The following is a 26,303-nucleotide window of genomic DNA, read 5'->3' as shown; positions in this document are numbered from 1 at the left end:
CAAATTATGGTGGAAAATAAGTATTTGGTCACCTACAAACAAGCAAGATTTCTGGCTCTCACAGACCTGTAACTTCTTCCTCTGTCCTCCACTCGTTACCTGTATTAATGGCACCTGTTTGAACTTGTTATCAGTATAAAAGACACCTGTCCACAAACAGTCACACTCCAATCTCCACTATGGCCAAGACCAAAGAGCTGTCAAAGGACACCAGAAACAAAATTGTAGACCTGCACCAGTCTGGGAAGACTGGTGCATTTTAGGAAATGGAAGACATACAAGACCACTGATAATCTCCCTCGATCTGGGGCTCCACGCAATATCTCACCCCGTGGGGTCAAAATGAGCACAAGAACAGTGAGCAAAAATCCCAGTACCACACAGGGGGACCTAGTGAATGACCTGCAGAGAGGTGGGACCAAAGTAACAAAGCCTACCATCAGTAACACACTACGCCGTCAGGGACTCAAATCCTGCAGTGCCAGACGTGTGCCCCTGCTTAAGCCAGTACATGCCCAGGCCCGTCTGAAGTTTGCTAGAGAGCATTTGGATGATCCAGAAGAAGATTGGGAGAATGTCATATGGTCAGATGAAACCAAAATATAACTTTTTGGTAAATACTCAACTCGTCGTGTTTGGAGGACAAAGAATGCTGAGTTGCCTCCAAAGAACACCATACCTACTGTGAAGCATGGGGGTGGAAACATCATGCTTTGGGGCTGTTTATCTGCAAAGGGACCAGGACGACTGATCAGTGTCAAGGAAAGAATGAATGGGGCCATGTATCATGAGATTTTGAGTGAAAACCTCCTTCCATCAGCAAGGGCATTGAAGATGGAATGTGGCTGGGTCTTTCAGCATGACAATGATCCCAAACACATCGCCCGGGCAACGAAGGAGTGGCATCGTAAGAAGCATTTCAAGGTCCTGGAGTGGCCTAGCCAGTCTCCAGATCTCAACCCCATAGAAAATCTTTGGAGGGAGTTGAAAGTCCATGTTGCCCAGCAACAGCCCCAAAACATCACTGCTCTAGAGGAGATCTGCATGGAAGAATGGGCCAAAATACCAGCAACAGTGTGTGAAAACCTTGTGAAGACTTACAGAAAACGTTTGACCTCTGTCATTGCCAACAAAGGGTATATAACAAAGTATTGAGAAACTTTTGTTATTGACCAAATACGTATTTTCCACCATAATTTGCAAATATATTCATTAAAAATCCTACAATGTGATTTTCTAGATTTTTTTCCCTCATTTTGTCTGTCATAGTTGAAGTGTACCTATGAAGAAAACATACAGGCCTCTCTCATCTTTTTAAGTGGGAGAACTTGCACAATTGGTGGCTGACTAAATACTTTTTTGACCCACTGTATCTTGACCTTTGTCTTGCATTTCAAAGATTAAAAAATATTAACGTTTTTTTCTTTGTATTATCTTTTACCAGATGTAATGTGTTATATTCTCCTACATTAATTTCAATTTCCACAAACTTCAAAGTGTTTCCTTTCAAATGGTATCAAGAATATGCATATCATTGCTTCAGGTCCTGAGCTACAAGAAGTTAGATTTGGGTATGTTTTTTTAGGTGAAAATTGCAAAAGGGGTTTGATCCTTAAGATGTTCACACCTGACCTCTTGATTACGGCACTTTGAATTAGAAGTGTTCATTATACCATCCCCTAGCAACAGGTTGCACTGCATATTCATAGCACAGAATAATGTCAGTTCACATCTCTTAAAATAGCTTTGTGGATTACCCTTGTAGAAAAGTCTAAGCTAAATTTGTCTTTACACAGGATACTTATGAATCAAATCAATCCATTTCTATTTGGCATGGATTTCTTTTGTTTTTTGGGTTGTTGCGGCTCTTGAAACAAATTTAAATAATAAGAGTCATCTTGAAACCACAGAATTTAGAACACATTTTGTTAACGGGGTATTTTCTGAATATTCAGTTGAATAATAATTTTAAATTCAGCAGGCTCACAATACTCCACCTTAGACAAACTGCTGAATGTCTAAACAAGGTACACTCTTTTTGTAGGGCATTATGCAATCAGTGTTTCCAACATGCTTTTCTAGGTACAGTACGATGTAAAAATAGAGACAGAAAAATGGGTAGGGTGTATCCACTCCAGTTAAACAATGCCAATGAAAACACTAATCGCCAATGAGTGTTTTACATGTCCTTACAATGACATATGAATCCCATTTATTTACCTCCTCCTCTGTCCCCCCAGGTCCAAAGACCTGATCAAGGAGGCCATCTTGGACAATGACTTCATGAAGAACCTGGAGCTGTCTCAGATCCAGGAGATCGTGGACTGCATGTACCCTGTGGAGTATGGCAAAGACAGCTGCATCATCAAGGAGGGCGATGTGGGCTCATTGGTCTACGTCATGGAAGGTACATATAGTATCTTTACTCACTCCCTGCATCACACACTGAGATTTGTACTTCTGGCATTGGGGTTTTGTGAGGTTGTGTGAGGCTCTAAAATGTTCTTGTTGTTGTTGTTGTTTGAAACAGGATTGGATAACCATAAGTGGGAATAACCATTACAGTTACAGTGCTTTGCAAAAGTGTTCATCCCCCTTGGCGTTTTCCCTATTTTGTTGCATTGGAATCTGTAGTTTAAATGGATTTTTATTTATTTAATTTAATGTAATGGACATACACAAAATAGTTTAAATTGGTGAAGTGAAATGAAAAATAAATAAATAAAACAATTCTAAAATATAAACAATGTAAAAGTGGTGCGTGTGTATGTATTCACCCCTTTTGCTATAAAGCCCCTAAATAAGATCTGGTGCAACCAATTACCTTGAGAAGTCACATAATTAGTTAAATAAAGTTCCCCTGTGTGCAATCTAAGTGTCACATGATCTCAGTATATATACACCTGTTCTGAAAGGCCCCAGAGTCTGCAACACCACTAAGCAAGGGGCACCATGAAGTCCAAGGAGCTCTCTAAACAGGCCAGGGACAAAGTTGTGGAGAAGTACAGATTAGGGTTGGGTTATAAAAAAATATCAGAAACTTTGAACATCCCACGGAGCACCATTAAATCCATTATTAAAAATGGAAAGAATATGGAACCACAACAAACCTGCCAAGAGAGGACCGCCCATCAAAACTCACAGACCAGGCAAGGAGGGCATAAATCAGAGAGGCAACAAAGAGACCAAAGATAACCCTGAAGGAGCTGCAAAGCTCCACTGCGGAGATTGGAGTATCTGTCCACAGGACCACTTTAAGCCATACACTCTGCAGAGCTTGGCTTTAAGGAAGAGTGGCCAGAAAAAAAGACATTGATTAAAGAAATAAATAAGCAAACAATTTTGGTGTTCTTCAAAAGGCATGTGGGAGACTCCCCAAACATATGGAAGAAGGTACTCTGGGAAGATGAGACTAAAATCAAGCTTTTTGGCCACCAAGGAAAATGCCGTCTGGCGCAAACCCAAGACCTCTCATCACACCAAGAACACCAACCCTAAATTGAAATTTGATGCTGTCAGCATCATGCTATGGGGGATGTTTTTCATCGGCAGGGACAGGGAAACTGGTCAGAATTGAAGGAATGATGGATGGCGCTAAATACGGGGAAATTCTTGAGGGGAAACCTGTTTCAATCTTCCAGAGATTTGAGACTGGGACGGAGGTTCACCTTCCAGCAGGACAATCACCCTAAGCATACCGCTAAAGCAACACTCAAATTATTTAAGGGGAAACATTTCAACGTCTTGGAGTGGCCTTGTCAAAGCCCACACCTCAATTCAATTGAGAATCTGTGGTATGATTTAAACATTGCTGTACACCAGTGGAACCCATCCAACTTGAAGGAGCTGGAGCAGTTTTGCCTTGAAGAATGGGGGGGTGTGAATAGTTATGCACGCTCAAGTTTTCATTTTTTTTGTCTTATTTCTTGTTTGTTTTCACAATAAAAAAATATTTTGCATCTTCAAAGTGGTAGGCATGTTGTGAAAAGCAAATGATACAACCCCCCCCAAAAAAATCTATATTAATTCCAGGTTGTGAAGCAACAAAATATGAAAATTGCCCAGGGGGGTGAATACTTTCGTAAGCCACTGTAGAGTTTGACCAGTCTGTCCAGACTGGATCTCAAGGGATTTTGGAATGGTCCGTTTAGTTAAAATTAGATATTTTCTGATCTTTTTAGACACAAAAAGTTGTCTATATGGCTCCATTCCAGAATTCTAGAATAACCTGGGTCTTTTCTGGAAAGGAAAAAGAACTCAGAAAGATTTATTTGTCTAGGACTTTTTTATACAATGTCATTGTGGCAAAGCATTTAAGCGACTTTAAGGGATCTTGACAATGACAAAGGCAATGTACTGCACTATAAACCTCCACAGACCCATAGTAATGGAAAACATATACGTTTTGTTTGGTGTTAAATTCTCTGCCTCTCTGTGGGGGGATACTTCTCAGAAATGAATGTGTATGTTTGTGTAATAGTTACAGTGACATTTCAAGTTAATTGAAGCGGTTATTGATTGATGCCACTGGAGGAGCATTTATTTTATACAGGCCACTGATTTAATTTATGCAATCTGTAGCAGTGTTTATGGATTCCTTATTGGATGAAAAATTGGTAACTGGGAGTTTTCCTAGAAAGACAAAACAGAAGTCTATATATTCTGCAAGAGAGAATGATTGAATACCAAGTTTTTTTGTGTGTACAGTAAACATTGTGTGTTCTTGATTAAATTAACCCAAACAGGTGTTTGCGCTCTTTAGATCAGGGCGTGGGAGGAATCCCTGTCACTGCCAATGCTGACGGAATATATTTGTATTGATAATATAAATCACATAAAGTCCCAACATCACTGAAATAGCTGCACAAACTGTACAATGAAAAATTACCAAGATTGAGCATGATGGAAAAATGTCAGGGACACATTTGCATTGTGGTGGTCTAGCTCAGCTAATCCATGTAGGCTACTGAGCAGCAAAATAGTGTTGAAGGAAGTACACTCTCTTGACTGATCTTTCTCATTGTCACTGACACTGATGGCTCTTCAACAGGATGGCTGCTAAAATAAACTCCTTTAAGATTAAATATTACTTTGAGTTTAGAGCAACAGCTCTGTTTTCTTTGCCTCTAGACCTAAAATACGAACACATCAAGAGGTAGATATCAGAACTGTGGCATTTCAAGTTGATTGTGTTTGTGAGAAGGTTAGCCTCAGTCAGATTGATTGACGTTTTGGGTGTGCAGAGGTTTTCAGATTGTACTGTTTATAAAGTGCATTCAGAAAATATTCAGACCCCTTCACTTTTTGTCCACATTTTGTTACATTAGTTTTATTCTGAAATTGATTAAATAAATGCTTTTCCTCATCAATCTACACACGATACCCTGTAATGACAAAACGAAAAATAGGTTTTTAAATTTATTTCCAAATCTAAAGAGAGCAAAAGCCTTATTTACATAAATATACAGACCAATTGCTACGAGACTCGAAATTGAGCTGTTTCCATTGATCATCCTTGAGATGTTTCTACAACTTGATTGGAGTCCACCTGTGGTAAATTCATTTGATTGGACCTGATTTGTAAAGGCACACACCTGTCTATATAAGGTCACACAGTTGACAGTGCATGTCAGAGCATAAACCAAGCCATGAGGTCGAAGGAATTGTCCGTAGAGCTCTGAGACAGGATTGTGTCGAGGTACGGATCTGGGGAAGGGTACCAAAAAATGTCTGCAGCAGTGAAGGTCCAAGAACACAGTGGTCTCCATCATTCTTAAATGGAAGACGTTTGGAATCACCAAGACTCTTCCTAGAGCTGGCCACCCGTCCAAACTGAGCAATTGGGGTAGAAGGGCCTTTGTCAGGGATTTGACCAAGAACCCGATGGTCACTCTGACAGAGCTCCAGAGTTCCTCTGTGAAGATGGGAGAACCTTCCAGAAGGACAACCATCTCTGCAGCACTCCACCAATAAGGCCTTTATGGTAGAGTGGCCAGACAGAAGCCACTCCTCAGTAAAAGGCACATGACAGCCCGCTTGGAGGTTGCCAAAGGGCACCTAAAATCTCTCAGACCATGAAACCAAGATTTAAGTTTTTGGCCTGATTGACAAGTGCCTCATTTGAAGGAAACCAGGCACCACTCATCACCTGGCCAATACCATCCCTATGGTGAGGCATGGTGGTGGCAGCATCATGCTGTGGGGATGTTTTCAGCGGCAGAGACTGGGAAACTAGTTAGGATTGAGGGAAAGATGAACAGAGCGACGTACAGAGAGATTATTGATCAAAACCTGCTCCAGAGCGCTCAGGACCTCAGACAGGGGCAGAGGTTCACCTTCCAACAGGTCATCAACCCCAAGCACACAGTCAAGACAACGCAGGAGTGGCTTCGGGACCAGTCTCTGAATGTCCTTGAGTGGCCCAGGCAGAGCCCGGACTTGAACCCGATCGAACATCTCTGGAGAGATCTGAAAATAGCTGTGCAAAATAAAGGAAACACTTGAGTAAACATGAGATACAAATTATATTGAAGGATGCTTCCACACAGGTGTGGTTCTTGAGTTAATTAAGCAATTAACATCCCATCATACTTTGGGTCATGTATAAAAATGCCCAGTTGCCCATTATTTTGGCTAACACGGCTAGAAGAAGAGATCTCATTGATTTTGAAAGAGGGGCCTCAAAGGAGCATAGGGGGTTTACAGTGTGTGTGTATGTGTGTGTCTCCCAGTCACCAGTTCTCAACCCAATTGAACACTCATGGGAGATTCTGGATTGTTTTCTACCACCATCAACAATCCACCAAATTATGGAATTTCTCGTGGAAGAAAGGTGTCACATCCCTCCAATAGAGTTCCAGACACTTCTAGATTTAATGCCAAGGAGCATTGAAGTTGTTCTGGCTGCCCAACACCCTATTAAGACAACTTTGTGTTGTTGTTTCCTTTATTTTGTACTGTATGTGTGTGTAATAGAGGTGGAATCCACTCAGGGCTAGTTTTCCTCAAGGTGATCTGTGTATAGATCAATCTGTTAGATTCTGTGCTATGATCTACCTCACCCCTCAGGGTGTATGTATTAGGGATTATATATATTTTTAATCCAGTAGTGATGATGGCTCACCACTCATCGAACTGGGCGACTTCAACCTCCCAACATCTGCCTTCGATTAATTTCTTTCTACCTCTTTTTTTCCCCTCTTTGCTTCTTTTGACCTCACCTGTTCTCAGTCTCCTCCCACTGTAAATGCAGGTAATATGCTTGTCCTCATCTTTACTAGAGGCTGTTCACCTACTAATCTCACTGCAACCTCCCTCCAGGTCTCTGATCACTACTTTGTTTATTTTCCTGTCTCCCTCTTCTCCAACCCTTCCCACTCAGCCCCTACACAGATGGTCATTCATCTTTGCAATCTTCGCTTTCTCTCTCCTACTACTCTCCTCTTCTTTGCTATCATCTCTCCCTTCTGCTAAATCCTTCTCCCTCATGTCTCCTGATTCTGCCCCCTTGACACTACTCTCCTCCCTTTCCGCTACCTATGACTAGCACTGGCCCCTTTCCTTCTGGCCGGCTTGGCCCTCCCCTCCTGCTCTGTGGCTGAGTGACTCATTGCGAGCTTACAGAACAGGGCTGCGTGCAGCTGAGTGGAAATGTATCCTTGCACTCCCTCCTCTCTACCTTCTCTTCCTCTGTATCCGCTGCTAAAGCCACATTCTATCACTATACATTTCAAGCTTCTGCCTCTACCCTTGGAAACTCTCCCTCCTTTATTCTCCACCTCCTTCCTCCCTCTCTGTGGACAACTTTGTCAACAACTTTGAAAATAAGGTTGATGTCATCCACTCCTCATTCACTCAGCCTATTAAGTCCACTGGTCCCACTCACACAGAACTACCCTTGCGCCTTCACCTCTTTCTCCCCTCTCTCTCCAGATGAAATCCTGCGACTAGTGAGGTCCGACCGCTCGACAACCTGCCCGAATGACCCGCATCCCCTCTCCAGAACATATCTGTAGACCTTCTTCGATTCCTCACTTTCCTCATCAACTCAACCCTGACCCCTCTGACTTTAAAATGCCCAGAGACGCTCCCCTCCTCAAGAAACCAACACTCGACCCCGCTGATGTCACTTCTTTGTTTTCTTTCCAAAACTCTTGAGTGCTGTCTATGACCAACTCTCTTGCTATTTCTCTCAGAACAATCTTCTTGACCCTAACCAGTCAGGCTTCAAGATGGGTCACTCAACTGAGACTTACCCTCCTCTGTGTCACGGAGGCTCTCTGCACTGCCAAAGCTGATTCTCTGGTTTTATCCTCCTATCCATCCTTTCAGGGCTTTGTGTCTCAGGATCTGCACACTCTTGGATTGTAATCTTACCTGGCAGACTGCTCCTACCAGGTGACCTGGGGAGGATCTATGTCTGCACTTTGTAATATCACTACTCGTGTTCCCCAGGGCTCGGTTTTAGGACCTCTCCTTTTTTCTCTATACACCAAGTCACTCAGCTCCGTCATATTCTCACATGGTGTCTCTTATCATTGCTATGCCTATGTCACTCAACTACTTTTCTCCTTCCCCCCTTCTGACACCCAGGTGGTGACACACATCACTGTGTGCCTGGCAGATATCTCAATTTGGATGTCGGCCCGCCACCTCAAGCTCAACATCGGCAAGATGGAGCTGCACTTCCTCCCGGAAAGGCCTGCCTGCTCCAAGACCTCTCCATCACGGTTGACAACTCCATGGTGTCCCTTTCCCAGAGTGCAAAGAACCTTTGTGTGACCCTGGATAACGCCCTGTTGCCCTTCTTCCAAAAACATCTGAAACCCTACCTCTTTGAAGACTATCTTAAATAATCCCACAGCACACCTTCTGTCCTTACTTCCCCTCTAGGTCTCTTCCTACACACAATCTGCTTTAGTGGTACATGTTAGTAGTTTAACCATGAGGTCAAGAGCCTTGATTTAAGTTGGAAAAAGTTCAGAGTCTGTGACCTTTAAAACGGGACTGTCGACAGGACTGCTGGCTGTGTCCTCCCAAAGCCTGTGACAGTCACCCAGCACCACAGTGCCAGCATCTTCTGGCCATTGTTTCTGATGTCATTGGTGTGACTCAATTTCATTGCTGTTTGTAATGAGCTGTTAGCCCCATGGTGGCCGCTCTTCTTCAGTGGATAGCTCTCCTTCAGGGGAAAGCTATCCACTATTACGTTTACTGTTAAATTGACCTTTTTTAAATTCAATTGTTGCAGAACTTCTCAATTTGATAAGTAATGACCTAAATTAATGGATTTGACTTAATACTCTGTTCTAGTGTAGTCGACATGGAGCTGCTCTTGAACACTGATTACAGTTAAGGAATGAGACTGACGCCCATGTTTATCAGGGGTCCTGATTGGGTGTTTAAAATCTGAACACTCTTGCAGGTCGATAATGGGGATAATAATGGGGTTATTCAGATCCAATTACTATCAAGTGTTTAATTCACTAAACTCCCATTTTGTTATAAAGCTGTAGTAATGATATTAATTCAGTCAGAATTATTTTCAGTTGGGTGCCTGTCTTGTACTGGATTCCCTGCTAAGTAGAGGCAGCTTTGTTGAGGGCCTCAGCTGAACTAGGCTAGGGGGGTATACCTCATATACCGTATACCCGGGGTATTTGGAAATAGCCACAGGATGTTTTTTGAATACTGTCAATATCGTTGAAGTTTTTCAATACATTTTAATATTTGCAGCAATTGTTTAATAGCTGCAGTCAACTTGTGCAATGTGTTAGGAGATGAAAGCAGAATGCGTTCTTATTTCACCTGTCACATTATTTTACATTATGAAGCTTACATAGTTCCCCAGAACAGTTGAGCCAGTCATGTGTTTGTTTGTAAATAGCAGAACTTGAGAAAGTGGGAGCAGGTGAATACCAGCTGTATATTGACAGGGGTCACATTTTATATTTAAAGTCAACAGTGTTTGTCAAGTGTGCTCCCTCTCCGGCCTCTAGGTCACCAGGCTGCTCGTTATGGCGCACACCTGTCACAATCGTTACGCGCACCTGCGCGTCATCAGTTTCACCTGGACGCTATATGTCACTCCCTTTGGTTCCTTCCCCAGGCGTTATTGTTTCTGTTCCTGTGCCATGTCTGTGCGTTGTTCGTGTTTCTTATTTGGTATTATGTTGTGTTTATTTATTAAAACACTTACTCCCTGAACTTGCTTCCAGACTCTCAGCGCACATCGTTACAGAGTAACGCCTCACTCGGCTAAGGGAAGCGTCAGGGAGTGTATCTATTTATTTATTTATTTATTTTTCGGTGGGAATGACGTCGGGTCCAGGAGCCGCTACAGGCTCTCACGCCTCAGCCGGTCTGTCAGGTTCCCACGCTCCAGTCGGCAACAGGTTCCTGCGCATCAGCAGGGGTGACCGGTCCGCTCCTGGAACCACTAAGACATTTCCTAGAGCTGGTCACCCGAGCAAACTGAGCAATTGGGTGAGAAGGGCCTTGGTCAGGGAGTTGACCTTGAATCCATGGTCACTCTGATAGAGCCCCAGAGTTCCTCAGTGGAGTTCTTCGGTACATTTGCAAAAATTTCAAAAAACCTATTTTTGCTTTGTTGTTATGGGGTATTGTGTTTAGATTGATCAGGAAATGTGTTTATTTAATCCATTTTAGAATAAGCCTGTAACATAGTTTTTTTTTTTTTTAAGTCAAGTGGTCTGAATACTTTCTGAATTCACTGTATGTATAACGTTATGACCTGGATTGCCTGTCTTTGCAATTTGTTAATTTTAGTTTGCACTCGTTAGCATATTTGCTAGTAGCATCCATGTAATTCGCTATTACTTGTGCTAATTTTGTTAGCATTTGGTGTACTAGACACCCAATGGGCTTTTTTGCATTTTCTGGTGCTCCCTTTTGTACTAAACCAGTAATACCGTAAATCCTGGGGTGAAAGAAGGACAGTATGACAATATTAAAATCTGAATACATCCAACCCTAAGCTGAAACCCCATCTTTTGATCCCAAGTTTGTCCAGACTTTCCCTTGTTCTCTTCTCAGAACTTCTCTAAGAGTCTAGTTAATCCACACAATTGGATTCAGGGGATTTAAAGTCAAAAGGGTCATCCTCTGTGATTTAGTGCTTTGTTGACAAAAATTGGACACACTCAATTGGACACACTCCCCAATTATTTTTTTCGACCACACTTGAGAAATGTTGTATTGTGATGTATTTGCTACTATTAGAGCTCAGTTTGTTGGATTAAAGGCCGGTTTTAGATGTTACTACCATGTATAGAACCCTTCAGACAAAAAACTGACACATTTTGGCAAACAATTCACACTGGCTGAGGCTTATGCAAATTCCCTCGAAAGACGTAGTTAGACTAACAGAGCATTTACATTTTTTGTATCCATTTCCTGGTATGTTTCCAAAACTAACAATGGCCAACTTTGCGTGACGCTTGATTTTATTGTTAATGTTGTGAAATACCTTGACTTGTTTTCCTATGATACTCTAGTTGACATTGTCCAGCTATACCCCCATTCAGATGTGCTCTGAATAACTGTTAATTTTCTAGTCTTTGTATGCATATTAATCTAATATAAAAGTATACAGGTGTTTACTTTTCATTCACTTTTCATTCACTTTTCATTCATTGTGGATATTTTATTCATGTGATGGGCTAATCCGCTAAATTTCCCCGCCATCCCCTTCCATCGTCATCTTGTAAACTACTGGATCTCTTAGAATCATTGCAATCGACTTGAAATGCGGAGAGACAAATACTTGTTTGTGTACTCTATTTGACATTTGCTGTTATAAATTTATGTACTTGCGTATATTTATATTATATTTTTGTTTGTTTATGATAATTGACGATATAGATTTTGTCAATGTTTGACATTATGCTAATGTGCATTTTAATCTGTTAGAATTAGGGCTGTGACGGTCATGGAATTTTGGATGATGGTAATTGGCCAGCCAAAGGACTGTGGTCACTGTAATAACTGTTTGAATAGCACCCCCCAAAAAATGGACACAAATTTTCTCCTTTCTTCCACTCCTGATTGCATGTGCTACCATAGAAATATAATGAATAGAACGGGCATCCCCATTCAAGTCAATGGTGTTATCATGGGTGGACTGGCGGCCATTGCGAGTGTACCCATAAGAGCAAAGCAGAAAGTAAAATAGATTATGTGCTGTGATTTGTTGATTCAGCTCAACTAACAATACAAAACATACCTTCCATTGCATGAGCCACATCAGTTTATATCATTTGAATGAACATTCTACATTACCATGGAATTATTGCATCATAATATTAGGCAGCCATTGCCATTGTACCCATGAGTTTACCAGTCAAATTGCCAGAGTTAGAGGTTCCAAGCATGTTCTATTCATTATATTTCTATGTGTGCTGCTGCTGCATTGTGGTCATTCAGTCAGCTGTTCGTGACGGTCTTCACCCATAACCGTCAGTTAAATGGTCAGGAATCAGATTTGTATCTGACTTCAAACCCCCTACGAAGTTGGTTTGAAATGTGGATCGAAATATCCGATTCCCTTTAAGCGGTCCAGACTGCAGGAAAAAGAAGATTAGACTCGAATATGCATTTATACTTTTTTTTGAGTCACTTCAAACTGCCAATGTGAACAAGGCTTTAGAGAGTTGGGCTTGGTGCTCACTGGCCAATGAGTCAAGGCAGTGAAGAAACACCATCTGGCTTGTCTTTCCCCTCGAGTGGAGCTCAGAAATGGGATCAATGATATGTCTTATGACACAGTGCCAAAAAAGCAATTAACAAAGAGAGGCAATCAAAAGGAAATCAAAACTGGTTTAAATCGTTCTAGTGAGTGTAAATGGTAATGAAGGACTCATGTTTCACCAACCAACAACATATTAAATGACACGCTATCAAAGCAATGGAGTTATTTATGTATAATGAACAAAAATATAAATGCAACATGCAACAATTTCAAAGATTTGACTGAGTTACAGTTTATATAAGGAAATCACTGAATTTAAATTAATTCATTAGGCCCTAGTTTATAGATGTCACGACTGGGAATGCAGATAGTGTATGCATCTGTTGGTCACAGAAAATCAGAAAACCAGTAAGTGTCTGGTGTGACCACCATTTGCCTCATGCAGTGCGACACATCAACTTCACATAGAGTTGATCAGGCTGGTGACTGTGGCCTGTCGAATGTTGTCTTCTTCAATGGCTGTGCAAAGTTGCTGGATATTGGCGGGAACTGGAACATGCTGTTGTACACGTCGACCCAGAGCATCCCAAATATGCTCAGTGGGTGACATGTCTGGTGAGTATGCAGGCCATGGAAGAACTGGGACAATTTCAGCTTCCAGTAATTGTGTACAGATCCTTGCGACACGGGCTGCACCTTTTCATGAGGTTATGGGGGCGGATGAATGGAATGACAATGGGTCTCAGGATCTCAACACGGTATCTCTATATATTCAAATTGCCATCGATAAAATGCAATTGTGTTCGTTGTCTGTAGCTTATGCCTGCCCAATACCATAAGACCACCACCACCATGGGGCACTCTGTTCACAATGTTGACATCAGCAAACCGTTCACCCACACAATGCAATACAAGCTGTCTGCCATCTGCCCGGGTACAGTTGAAACCGGGATTCATTTGTGAAGAGCACACTTCTCCAGCATGCCAGTGGCCATCGAAGGTGAGGTATTTGCCCACTGAAGTCGGTTACGACTCCGAACCGCAGTCAGGTCAAGACCCTGGTGAGGACGACGAGCACGCAGATGAGCTTCCTTGAAATGGTTTCTGACAGTTTGTGCAGAAATTCTTTGGTTGTGCAAACCAATAGTTTCATCAGCTCTCCAGGTGGCTGGTCTCAGATGATCCCGCAGGTAAAGAAACCGGATGTGGAGGTCCTGAGCTGGCATAGTTATACATGGTCTACGGTTGTGAGGCCGGTTGGATGTACTGCCAAATTCTCTAAAATGACTTTGGAGGCAGCTTATGGTAGAGATATTAACATTACATTCTCTGGCAACAGCTCTGGTGGGCATTCCTGCAGTCGGAGATGCCAACTACACGTTCCTTCAAAACTTGAGACATCTGTGACATTGTATTTTGTGACAAAACTGCACATTTTTGTTATTGTCCCCAGCACAAGGTGCACCTGTGTCATAATCATGCTGTTTAATCAGCTTCTTGATATGCCACACCTGTCAGGTGGATGGATTATCTTGGCAAAGGAGAAATGCTGACTAACAGGGATATAAACAAATGTGTGTGTAAAATTTGAGAGAAAGAAGCTTTTTGTGCATATGGACATGGGGCCAACACTTTATGTTGCGTTTATATTTTTGTTCAGTATATATTAAATGGATGAATGAATTAACAAATATCCAATTGCATTCTAATTTACTTCAATTGATTCATTAGTTCGTCATATTGAAAGCAGCACAAGTCAAAAATGCTCCTGCACTCAGAACAACATCGAAAGGAAACCTCCAGCTGTCAGAAAATGCACAAAATGGTGACACGCACCTGATGGTTGCTAGGCAACTAAAATAATGGAAATCTCTGGTAGTAGTTATTTGTTTTGGGGACTCTGCAGCCAGTGAAGTAGAAGTAGAGATGTTTGGAGGTCTTGACAGAAATGTGACATGTTTTCACTTCCATACTGCTTTGAATGCGAAGTGATGGTAGGTAAATAAGGTTTGATTCAACCTGCTGTTGAACACTGGTAGATTTGTCAATTTCTATTGAGAAAGTTTCAGAAGTGAAAAGTCACACACTTGAACCCTTCTCAATTAAATATTGTAAATGGGCTGTAAAATATGTGCATGTCCGTTTGTGTTTGTATGTGTGTCTCATTAGGCCCTTGCTAAGACCATCACCTTCCACACTGATTCTAATTAGTCCAGGAAGCTCAGTGGAGGTGTAATGGTGGCCCCAAGGGTGTCCAGGTGGGGGGCCTTTAATTGAGATGACATTTACATGATTCCCCCTTCTTGCATTCTCTCCCATGTTCTTTCTGAATGAGGATTAGCACGGGATATTATTCTGTAAGCCCACAGGGTTAGCAGGCTGGGGAAACCCGTCAAAAGTATTTAGTGTGTTTTTATGTGTGTCCTCTCCCAGAGTTGATGGGACTTCTGATGTAATCAGGAAGTTTGAAAAAGAGATTGTTCTGAAAAAAGAGCAGTGAAACAATCCTATTTTTCTCCTCTTTCACTTTTTTTCTCATTTGATATCTACTTTATATCTGAGAATGGGGAAGTGAAGTAGCTACATATACAGTGCATTCGGAAAGTATTCAGACCCCTTAACTTTTTCCACATTTTGTTACGTTACAGCCGCATTCTAAAATGTATACTTTTTTATGTATTTTTATCAATCTACACACAGTACCCCATAATGACAATGCAAAAAAACTTTTTGGGGTTAATTTTTGCAAATGTATTAAAAATAAAAAAACAGAAATAACTTATTTACATAAGTATTCAGACCTTTTGTTGCTCAGGTGCATCCTGTTTCCATTGATCATCCTTGAGATGTTTTACAACTTGACTGGAGTCCACCAGTGGTAAATTCAATTGATTGGACATGATTCGGAAAGTCACACACCTGTCTAAAAAAGGTCCCACAGTTGACATTGCATGTCAGAGCATACACCAAGCCATGAAGTCGAAGGAATTGTCTGTAGATTTCCGAGACAGGATTGTGTCGTGACACAGATCTGGGGAGGGGCACCTAAAAATGGCTGAAGCTTTGAAGATCCCCAAGAACACGGTGGCCTCTATCATTCTTAAATGGAAGAAGTTTGGAACCACCAAGAACCCGATGGTCACTGACAGAGGTCCAGAGTTCCTCTATGGAGATGGGAGAACCTTCCAGAAGGAAAACCATCTCTGTAGCACTCCACCAATCAGGCCTTTATGGTAAAGTGGCCAGACGGAAGCCACTCCTCTTTAAAAGGCACGACAGCCCACTTGGAGTATGCCAAAAGTCACCCAAAGGACTCTCAGATCATGAGAAACACGATTCTTTGGTCTGGTGAAACCAAGATTGAACTCTTTGGCCTGAATGCCAAGCATCCCCTTGGAGGAAACCTGGAACCATCCCTACTGTGAAGTATGATGGTTGCAGCATCATGCTGTGGGGATGCTTTTCAGTGGCAGGGACTGGGAGACTGGTCGGGATCGAGGGAAAGATGAACGTGGTACAGACAGATCCTTGATGAAAACCTGCTCCAGTGCGCTCAGGACCTCAGACTGGGACGAAGGTTCACCTTCCAACAGGACAACGACCCTAAGCACACAGCCAATACAAAGCAGAAATCAATTTGAATGATTCTCTGAATCTCTGAATGTCCTTGAGTGGCCCAGCCAGAGCCTGGACTTGAACCCAATCAAACATCTCTGGAGAGACCTGAAAATAGCTGTGCAGTGACGCTCCCCATCCAACCTGCCAGCTTGAGAGGATCTGCAGAGAAGAATGGGAATAACTCCCCAAATACAGGTGTGCCAAGGCTGTAATTACTGCCAAAGGCGCTTCAACAAAGTACTGAGTAAAGGGTCTGAATATTTATGTACTTATGTATTATTTACGTCTTTTTATTAGATTTTCTTTTAAATGTAAAAACCTGTTTTTGCTTTGTCATTATGGGGTATTGTGTGTAGATTGTTGAAGATTAAAAAAAAAAAAAAGATTTTTAGAATAAGGCTGTAACGTAACAACATGTGGAAAAGATTCAACGGGTCTGAATACTTTCCAAATCCACTGCACATAATATCTCTACTCTGTTAAAATAATTATGTAATTTCAGAAATAGATAAATAAAATAAACAAATAAAATTAGCTGTTTGCAAAGATAGAGCTTGTGGTTAAAAGGACATGTAATAGAGACTAATACACACCATTCAGAATGTCATTATTGATTTGCTTGCAGAAGCGAACACACATGCACATGGCCAAACAGACTGTTATCCTTCTGGCACACACAAAATTAGCAAACGTGTAATTTATGTGCAAATAGTTCCTGGACATGGAGTGCAAACTAATCTAAACTCAATGTGGACATTCACTCGGTCTCTTCATCTGTCAACCTATTTCCCTCATCTTTGTCCTCCTGTCTTTCTCCATCCCTCATCTATCCTTCTATTCCTCTCTATTTGACTACTGCCTATTCTAGTTTCCCCTATCATTCCCAACATCTCTTTCTCACTCTCTGTCCTTCTCCCTTCTTCACCCTAACGTTTCCTTCTCCTTATTATTTATCTCGTTCTCTATTTGTCCAACTTTTCCCTTTCTATCCACTTATTTTATTTTCTCTGTCAGTCCCCTCTTCTTTTTGTCTCTGTATGGTTAGTATGTGAAGGATCTATATCTTCTATTCATCCCAGGAGAGAATATTGGTTATTTTTCCCAGTCCGTGGGATAGAAGAACATGCCTAAGAGAGAGCCTTAATGTGTCATTTGTGAGGGATCTCTGAGTCTTTAATTCTCACTCTGTATAAATCTGCTGTGAAGAGCTCCTCAACAATAAGGTCATACATTTATTCTTCATACAGTGGTTCCTCCTTTAAAAGTTGCGAGCTTACACCACGGAACTTAGAGGTACCCAGCGTCACGGCTTCATTGCTCCAGACCACCACAAGGGGGAGTTAGAGCACTCATTATGCATTTGGGTCCCAAGGTATTTATATGACCAGTCATATCAAGTGGTTCCAATGACGAATTTGACTATTCTCCACAATGTGTGGATGAAGCTCTTAATTTGGCAGTGGGGAAAACACGAGATGAACTGCTAGAAAAAAAGACCTGCTGAAGCTAAAGAACACTCTGGAATGTTCACAACTACATATACAGTGCCTTGCGAAAGTATTCGGCCCCCTTGAACTTTGTGACCTTTTGCCACATTTCAGGCTTCAAAAATAAAGATATAAAACTGTATTTTTTTGTGAAGAATCAACAACAAGTGGGACACAATCATGAAGTGGAACGACATTTATTGGATATTTCAAACTTTTTTAACAAATCAAAAACTGAAAAATTGGCCGTGCAAAATTATTCAGCCCCTTTACTTTCAGTGCAGCAAACTCTCTCCAGAAGTTCAGTGAGGATCTCTGAATGATCCAATGTTGACCTAAATGACTAATGATGATAAATACAATCCACCTGTGTGTAATCAAGTCTCCGTATAAATGCACCTGCACTGTGATAGTCTCAGAGTTCCGTTAAAAGCGCAGAGAGCATCATGAAGAACAAGGAACACACCAGGCAGGTCCGAGATACTGTTGTGAAGAAGTTTAAAGCCGGATTTGGATACAAAAATATTTCCCAAGCTTTAAACATCCCAAGGAGCACTGTGCAAGCGATAATATTGAAATGGAAGGAGTATCAGACCACTGCAAATCTACCAAGACCTGGCCGTCCCTCTAAACTTTCAGCTCATACAAGGAGAAGACTGATCAGAGATGCAGCCAAGAGGCCCATGATCACTCTGGATGAACTGCAGAGATCTACAGCTGAGGTGGGAGACTCTGTCCATAGGACAACAATCAGTTGTATATTGCACAAATCTGGCCTTTATGGAAGAGTGGCAAGAAGAAAGCCATTTCTTAAAGATATCCATAAAAAGTGTTGTTTAAAGTTTGCCACAAGCCACCTAGGAGACACACCAAACATGTGGTAGAAGGTGCTCTGGTCAGATGAAACCAAAATTGAACTTTTTGGCAACAATGCAAGACGTTATGTTTGGTGTAAAAGCAACACAGCTGAACACACCATCCCCACTGTCAAACATGGTGGTGGCAGCATCATGGTTTGGGCCTGCTTTTCTTCAGCAGGGACAGGGAAGATGATTAAAATTGATGGGAAGATGGATGGAGCCAAATACAGGACCATTCTGGAAGAAAACCTGATGGAGTCTGCAAAAGACCTGAGACTGGGACGGAGATTTGTCTTCCAACAAGACAATGATCCAAAACATAAAGCAAAATCTACAATGGAATGGTTCAAAAATAACCATATCCAGGTGTTAGAATGGCCAAGTCAAAGTCCAGACCTGAATCCAATCGAGAATCTGTGGAAAGAACTGAAAACTGCTGTTCACAAATGCTCTCCATCCAACCTCACTGAGCTCGAGCTGTTTTGCAAGGAGGAATGGGAAAAAAATTCAGTCTCTCGATGTGCAAAACTGATAGAGACATACCCCAAGCGACTTATAGCTGTAATCGCAGCAAAAGGTGGCGCTACAAAGTATTTACTTAAGGGGGCTGAATAATTTTGCACGCCCAATTTTTCAGTTTTTGATTTGTTAAAAAAGTTTGAAATATCCAATAAATGTCGTTACACTTCATGATTGTGTCCCACTTGTTGTTAATTCTTCACAAAAAAATACAGTTTTATACCTTTATGTTTGAAGCCTGAAATGTGGCAAAAGGTCGCAAAGTTCAAGGGGGCCGAATACTTTCGCAAGGCACTGTACTTTGAAGTCCAGAAAAGTGGGAGATGCGGTCAAGTAACACTGGCCTGGTTTATCATCAGACCCAGCTTTGCCTGCTGAATTTAGGAATCCACCACTGATTGTAAATAGGAGAGGTTGCAATTTACGCGATAAATTGGTCCATGCCGACTGCCAGCCTCAAAAGAAAATCAGCCAGGCTCTTTTACACCTTCTTCTTCTTCCAAATGGTAGCTATAAATGCAGAGGTTTCGCACAGTGCAACAATATGATGAAGTGTGAATATTTCTGCCACCCACATACAGGAAAACGGTTCCAAATAAATGACATTATTACGTGCTCCACCACCCACGTTACCTACGTTATTAAATGTCCATGTGGGCTGTGCTATGTAGGTAAAACCTCTTGTTCTCTCAAACAGACAATCAGTGAACATCAAAGTTCAATTAGGAGAAACGACAGCGATTATCCAGTCACAGTACATTTTAATGACCTAAAACATGACATTTCTACCTTTTAGATTTTGTGGCATAGAGAAAGTTAAGATATCAGACAGAAGAGGTGATATAAATAATTCTCTGAGTAAAAGAGAATGTTTTGGGATTTTCGCCCTCCAGACATTATTTCCTAAAGGTCTTAATGATGAAATGCCTATGTATGTTATGTTGTAAATTTGAACATGAATTATGCCCCTATTTCAGATTACTCTGACGTTTCATTTATGAAAACTTGCTTGGTAGGTCGATGTCCTCATTGTGGTGTTACAGATGGGTTTAATATGTTTTATGTACCCACTTTATTTGAATATTTATGAAATGCATATTGTTATATTTGGTAGCACTTATTTGTTTTTCCTTCGCCTCCAACCTCATTTGATGAGTGGAACAGATGTGGGGGTGGCTAGGTTTACATACTGTAATGGTGCTAATTTAAAAAACTCACAAAAGTTCTGACGAAGGCCGTGAGGCCGATACGTAGAGCTTATTATAGATCAGTAATACGATCAAGAGCAGTGTGCAGGTTCCTTGTTCTTTTTCCTCGTCTTATCTGGCTGTTGCCATGCACCTGCAAAAAAGATAGTTCAGATGTGCGAGTGCCTTTTGAATTCTGAATTTGACTTTACAAACAACAACTGAGCCCAGACTTATATAAAATAACTTAACTGGCTGAGGTAGGCTATGAAGCTTAACAGCCTAATAGAAGTAGGATGTTTTTTTTTATTAGGCCTACTTACAATTGCAACTGGTCAAAAATGTAGCATCCTACATAAAACAATAATTTAAAGAAAAAAAGTCTGCACGTTCGAACTAAAACAATGTAATTAAAAAGAAAGCGCACATTTGTAATTCCCAAACTCGAAAAGTAATTGGAAAGGTAGATACAAATTATGTGTGACATTGTGGTTACAATAAAGCAGCCTTTCTTAAAGTATGGGTCGCGAACCATAGTGGATCGCAAACCTGTTAATGGTGGGTCGCAAACCTGTTAATGGTGGGTCGCGAACCTGTTAATGGTGGGTCGCAAACCTGTTAATGGTGGGTCGCAATGTGTCAGAGTAAATTTATAATTATTTAGTTAATTATTGGAATTGATTTGGCCAAGTGCACTCTCTGCTTAGCAGCGGTCTCTGCTCAGTTTGGTTGCTGCGTGAGTGTGAGAGGGATATGCCCGTGTGCTTCGCGGTTTACATTATCTTTTTTCTGCAGTTGTCTTGAAGAGCCTCTCACTGTCAACTGCGTTTGTTTTTTAGGAAACTTAACATGTAAGTATTTGTATGAACATATGATTCAACAACTGAGACATAAACTGAACACGTTCCACAGACATGTGACTAACATAAATAGAATTATGTGTCCCTGAACAAAGGGGTGGCCAAAATCAAAAGTAACAGTCAGTATCTGGTGTGGCCACCAGCTGCATTAAGTACTGCCATGCATCTCCTCCTCATGGACTGGACCAGATTTGCCAGTTCTTGCTGTGAGATTTTACCCCACTCATCCACCAAGGCACCTGCAAGTTCCCTTACATTTCTGGGGGGAATTGCCCTAGCCCTCACCCTCCATTCCAACAGGTGCCAGATGTGCTCAATGGGATTGAGATACGGGATCTTCGCTAGCCATGGCAGAACACTGACATTCCTGTCTTGCAGGAAATCACGCATAGAATGAGCAATATGGCTGGTGGCATTGTCATGCTGAAGGGTCATGTCAGGATGAGCCTGCAGGAAAGGTATCACATGAGGGAGGAGGATGTCTTCCTTGTAACGCACAGCATTGAGATTACCTGCAATGACACGGTCAGTCCGATGATGCTGTGACACACCACCCCAGACCATGATGGACCCTACACCTCCAAATCGATCCCGCTCCAGAATAAAGGCCTCGGTGTAACACTCATTCCTTCAATGATTAATGTGAATCTGACAATCAACCCTGGTGGGACAAAACCGCGGCTCGTCAGTGAAGAGCACTTTTTGCCAGTCCTGTCTTGTCCAGCGACGATGGGTTTGTGCCTATAGGCAAAGTTGTTGCCAGTGATGTCTGGTGAGGACCTGCTTTACAACAGGCCTACGGGCCCTCAGCCCAGCCTCTCTCAGCCTATTGTGGACAGTCTGAACACGGATGGAGGGATTGTGCATTCCTGGTGTAACTCGGGCAGTTGTTGCCATCCTGTGCCTGTCCCGCAGGTGTGATGCTCGAATGTACCGATCCTGTGCAGGTGTTGTTCCACGTGGTCTGCCACTGTGAGGATGATCAGCTGTCCATCCTGTCTCCCTGTAGAGCTGTCTTAGGCATCTCACAGTACGGACATCGCAATGTATTGCCCTGGTCACATCTGCAGTCCTCATGCCTCCTTGCAGCATGCCTAAGGCACGTTCACGCAGATGAGCAGCAACCCTGGGCATCTTTCTTTTGGTGTTTTCAGTCAGTAGAAAGGCCTCTTTAGTGTCCTATGTTTTCATAACTCTGACCTTAATTGCCTATCGTCTGTAAGCTGTTAGTGTCTTAACGACCGTTCCACAGGTGCATGGTCATTAATTGTTCATGGTTCATTGAACAAGCATGGAAAACAGTGTTTATACCCTTTACAAGGAAGATCTGTGAATTTATTTGGATTTTTAAGAATTATCTTTGAAAGACAGGGTCCTGAAAAAGGGACGTATTCTTTTTTGCTGAGGTTATGTGGTGCGAAACTTGCATGTGTGTGTGTTCTGCTATTAATCTGTGTGATGTGCTCAATCAGTTTATTCCAGTTCAGAATGAAAATGATTTATTGTATTTTAAAAGCAACAGTTCCAACCTAGATATAGATATAACCTAGATATAACCTTACATATGTACGAGTGTTTTTAATGAGGGAAAATAAACATTAATGTATATTTATATGGATATTTAATTTCTTTGTTATTTGTTTTTGTCTATATTTCATTTGTTTTAGGCATAAGGGCAATGAAATGTACCAATATTTATGTATAGTTGCATATTTTCCTAAGCTTGGGTCCCAGGAAAACACAGAATTTCTCATTTTGGTCCCAGGCTGAAAAAGTTTAAGAACCCCTGCAATAAAGAATGTAGCCCATCATGCAAATGTTTCCTATTAGCAGGACAATACACTTTTTATAGCCCGGCTACTATTGTGAAAATCCCTCAACTTGCAATTTATTTGATGCTTAAGTACTCTAAAGTGTTACATTTCTAACTCAAAACTGCAGTACACTATTTCTTCATCAACATCTTTATGCTTTCATTAATAAAATAAAATAACGAAAAAAAGACATTCAAATGTGGATGTTTATATCAACTCCATTTTAATCGCACTTCCACCCAGCTCCACGACCACAGGTAAAACCTTGCTGAGATGATCAATATATTTGTTGCATTGTTGTATTGTCAATTTCTATAGCCAGTTGGGTTGGCAGAGTTACGGATTAATGTTTTCAGGTGATGCAAAACAAGTTCGATAGGGGTTTAAATCAGGAGACCTACATGTAGAGGTGAAAAAAAAACATGGTTAATGTTCTGATAATTTAAAAAAATGATATACAGTTGAAGTCAGAAGTTTTTCTGTCTCCTAGAGATGAACGTGCTTTGGTGCGAAAAGTGCAAATCAATCACAGAACAACAGCAAAGGACCTTGTGAAGATGCTGGAGGAAACAGGTACAAAAGTATCTATATCCACAGTAAAATGAGTCCTATATCGACATAACCTGAAAGGCCGCTCAGCAAAGAAGAAGCCACTGCTCCAAAACCGCCATAAAAAAACATACTTTTTGGAGAAATGTCTTCTGGTCTGATGAAACAAAAATAGAACTGTTGGCCATAATGACCATCATTATGATTGGAGGAAAAAGGGGGAGGCTTGCAAGCCGAAGAACACCATCACAACCGTGAAGCACGGCGTTGGCAGCATCATGTTGTGGGGGTGATTTGCTGCAGGAGGGACTGGTGCACTTCACAAAATAGATGACATCATGAGGTAGGAAAATTATGTGGATATTGAAGCAACATCTCAAGACATCAGTCAGGAAGTTAAAGCTTGGTCGCAAATGGGTCTTCCAAATGGACAATGACCCCGAGCATATTTAAAAGTCGTGGCAAAATGACTTAAGGACATCAAAGTCAAGGTATTGGAGTGGCCATCACAAAGCCCTGACCTCAATCCTATAGAAAATGTGTAGGCAGAACTGAAAAAGCATGTGTGAGCAAGGAGGCCTACAAACCTGACTCAGTTACACCAGCTCTGTCAGGAGGAACGGGCCAAATGTCACCCAATTTATTGTGGGAAGCTTGTGGAAGGCTACCTAAAACTTTTGACCCAAGTTAAACAATTTAAATGCAATGCTACCAAATACTACTTGAGTGAATGTAAACTTCTGATCCACGGGAATGTGATGAAAGAAATAAAAGCTGAAATAAATCATTCTCTCTACTATTATTCTGACATTTCACATTCTTAAAATAATGTGGTGATCCTAATTTACCTAACATGTATTTTTTTACTAGGATTAAATGTCAGGAATTTGGCTAAGGTGTATGTAAACTTCCGACTTCAACTGTATATATATATATATATATATATATATATATATATATATATATATATATATATATATATATATATAAAAACATTTCTTAACGAGCCTTTCTATAAGTCCACGCAAGTTTCTTCAATTGTCTTCTGACTGTAAATAGAGAGATGTTGATGTTGTGCCGTGACGCCAGCAGACTCCAGATTGCCTTTGCCTATCGCTCATCATCTTCATGAATATAAGCAAGTGATGTCTGCAAAATAATAAAGTTAGGTTTAACCAGAAATAAATAATTCTAAATAACAAACTGGCTTTATTTACAAATTTCTGAGAATGTTCAACAATTGCCTTTTTCTCATTCACTCTAGGTTAAATGAAAATGATATCTCAAAAATATTGTTACTTTTTAAACAAAGCAATTATTATTAATTAATTTAGAATTGTATTAAAGCCCCCTAGATATTCTTACAGATCCTAATGGAAAATACACTTATTATATTATTTTATATTAATTTAGAGTCCTCTAATCCTCTAAATAATACTAATCACAGTAGTTGTCGAGGGTGCAACAGGTCAGCACCTCAGGAGTAAATGTCAGTTGGCTTTTCATAGCCGATCATTGAGAGTATCTCTACCGCTCCTGCTGTCTCTAGAGAGTTGAAAACAGCAGTTCTGGGACAGGTAGCACGTCTGGTGAACAGGTCAGGGTTCCATAGCTGCAGGCAGAACAGTTGAAACTGGAGCAGCAGCACGGCCAGGTGGACTGGGGACAGCAAGGAGTCATCATGCCAGGTAGTCCTGAGGCATGGTCCTAGGGCTCAGGTCCTCCGAGAGAGAGAAAGAAAGAAAGAGAGAAAGAGAGAATTAGAGAGAGAGCATACTTAAATTCACACAGGACACCGGATAAGACAGGGGAAATACTCCAGATAAAACAAACTGACCCTAGCTCCCTGACACATAAACTACTGCAGCATAAATACTGTTGGCTGACACAGGAGGGGTCAGAAGACACTGTGGCCCCATCTGATGATACCCCCAGACAGAGCCAAACAGGCAGGATATAACCCCACCCACTTTGCCAAAGCACAGCCCCCACACCACTAGAGGGATAGCCCACAAAGATCTCTGCCACAGCACAACCCAAGGGAGGGCGCCAACCCAGACAGGAAGATCACATCAGTGACTCAACCCACTCAAGTGACGCACCCCTCCTAGGGAAGGCATGGAAGAGCACCAGTAAGCCAGTGACTCAGCCCCTGTAATAGGGTTTTTTGGAAGCTTGCTTCAGAGCTCGGGTATTTTCTGTATACCAGGGAGCTAGTTTCTTATGACAAATGTTTTTAGTTTTTAGGGGTGCGATTGCATCTAGGGTATTGCGCAAGGTTAAATTGAGTTCCTCAGGTGATTAACTGATTTTTGTCCTCTGACGTCCTTGGGTAGGCAGAGGGAGTCTGGAAGGGCATCAAGGAATCTCTGGGTTGTCTGTGAATTTATAGCACGACTTTTGATGATCCTTGGTTGGGGTCTGAACAGATTATTTGTTGCGATTGCAAACATAATAAAATGGTGGTCCAATAGTCCAGGATTATGAGGAAAAAAATTAAGATCCACAACACCATGGGACAAAACAAGGTCCAGAGTATGACTGTGGCAGTGAATAGGTCCGGAGACATATTGGACAAAACCCATTGATCCGATGATGGCTCCGAAAGCCTTTTGGAGTGGGTCTGTGGACTTTTCCATGTGAATATTAAAGTCACCAACAATTTGAATATAATCTGCCATGACTACAAGGTCCGATATG

General features: G+C 41.4%; 1 protein-coding gene across 1 annotated transcript in view; it reads left to right on the top strand.

Moving 5' to 3' along the window:
* LOC139381115 (cGMP-dependent protein kinase 1-like) overlaps window positions 1-26,303 on the top strand; it is a 148,057-nt gene that overhangs the window by 20,060 nt on the left and 101,694 nt on the right. The window contains exon 2 of the mRNA XM_071124404.1: window positions 2,241-2,407. Coding sequence (XP_070980505.1) covers window positions 2,241-2,407 — 167 coding nt within the window. The remainder of the gene's footprint in view (window positions 1-2,240; window positions 2,408-26,303) is intronic.

The sequence above is a fragment of the Oncorhynchus clarkii genome, chromosome 23, assembly GCF_045791955.1.
Source record: "Oncorhynchus clarkii lewisi isolate Uvic-CL-2024 chromosome 23, UVic_Ocla_1.0, whole genome shotgun sequence".
In the NCBI taxonomy this organism is placed as follows: domain Eukaryota; kingdom Metazoa; phylum Chordata; class Actinopteri; order Salmoniformes; family Salmonidae; genus Oncorhynchus; species Oncorhynchus clarkii.
Note: the sequence above shows the minus strand (reverse complement) of the source record. Positions and strands in the feature narration are given on the sequence as shown.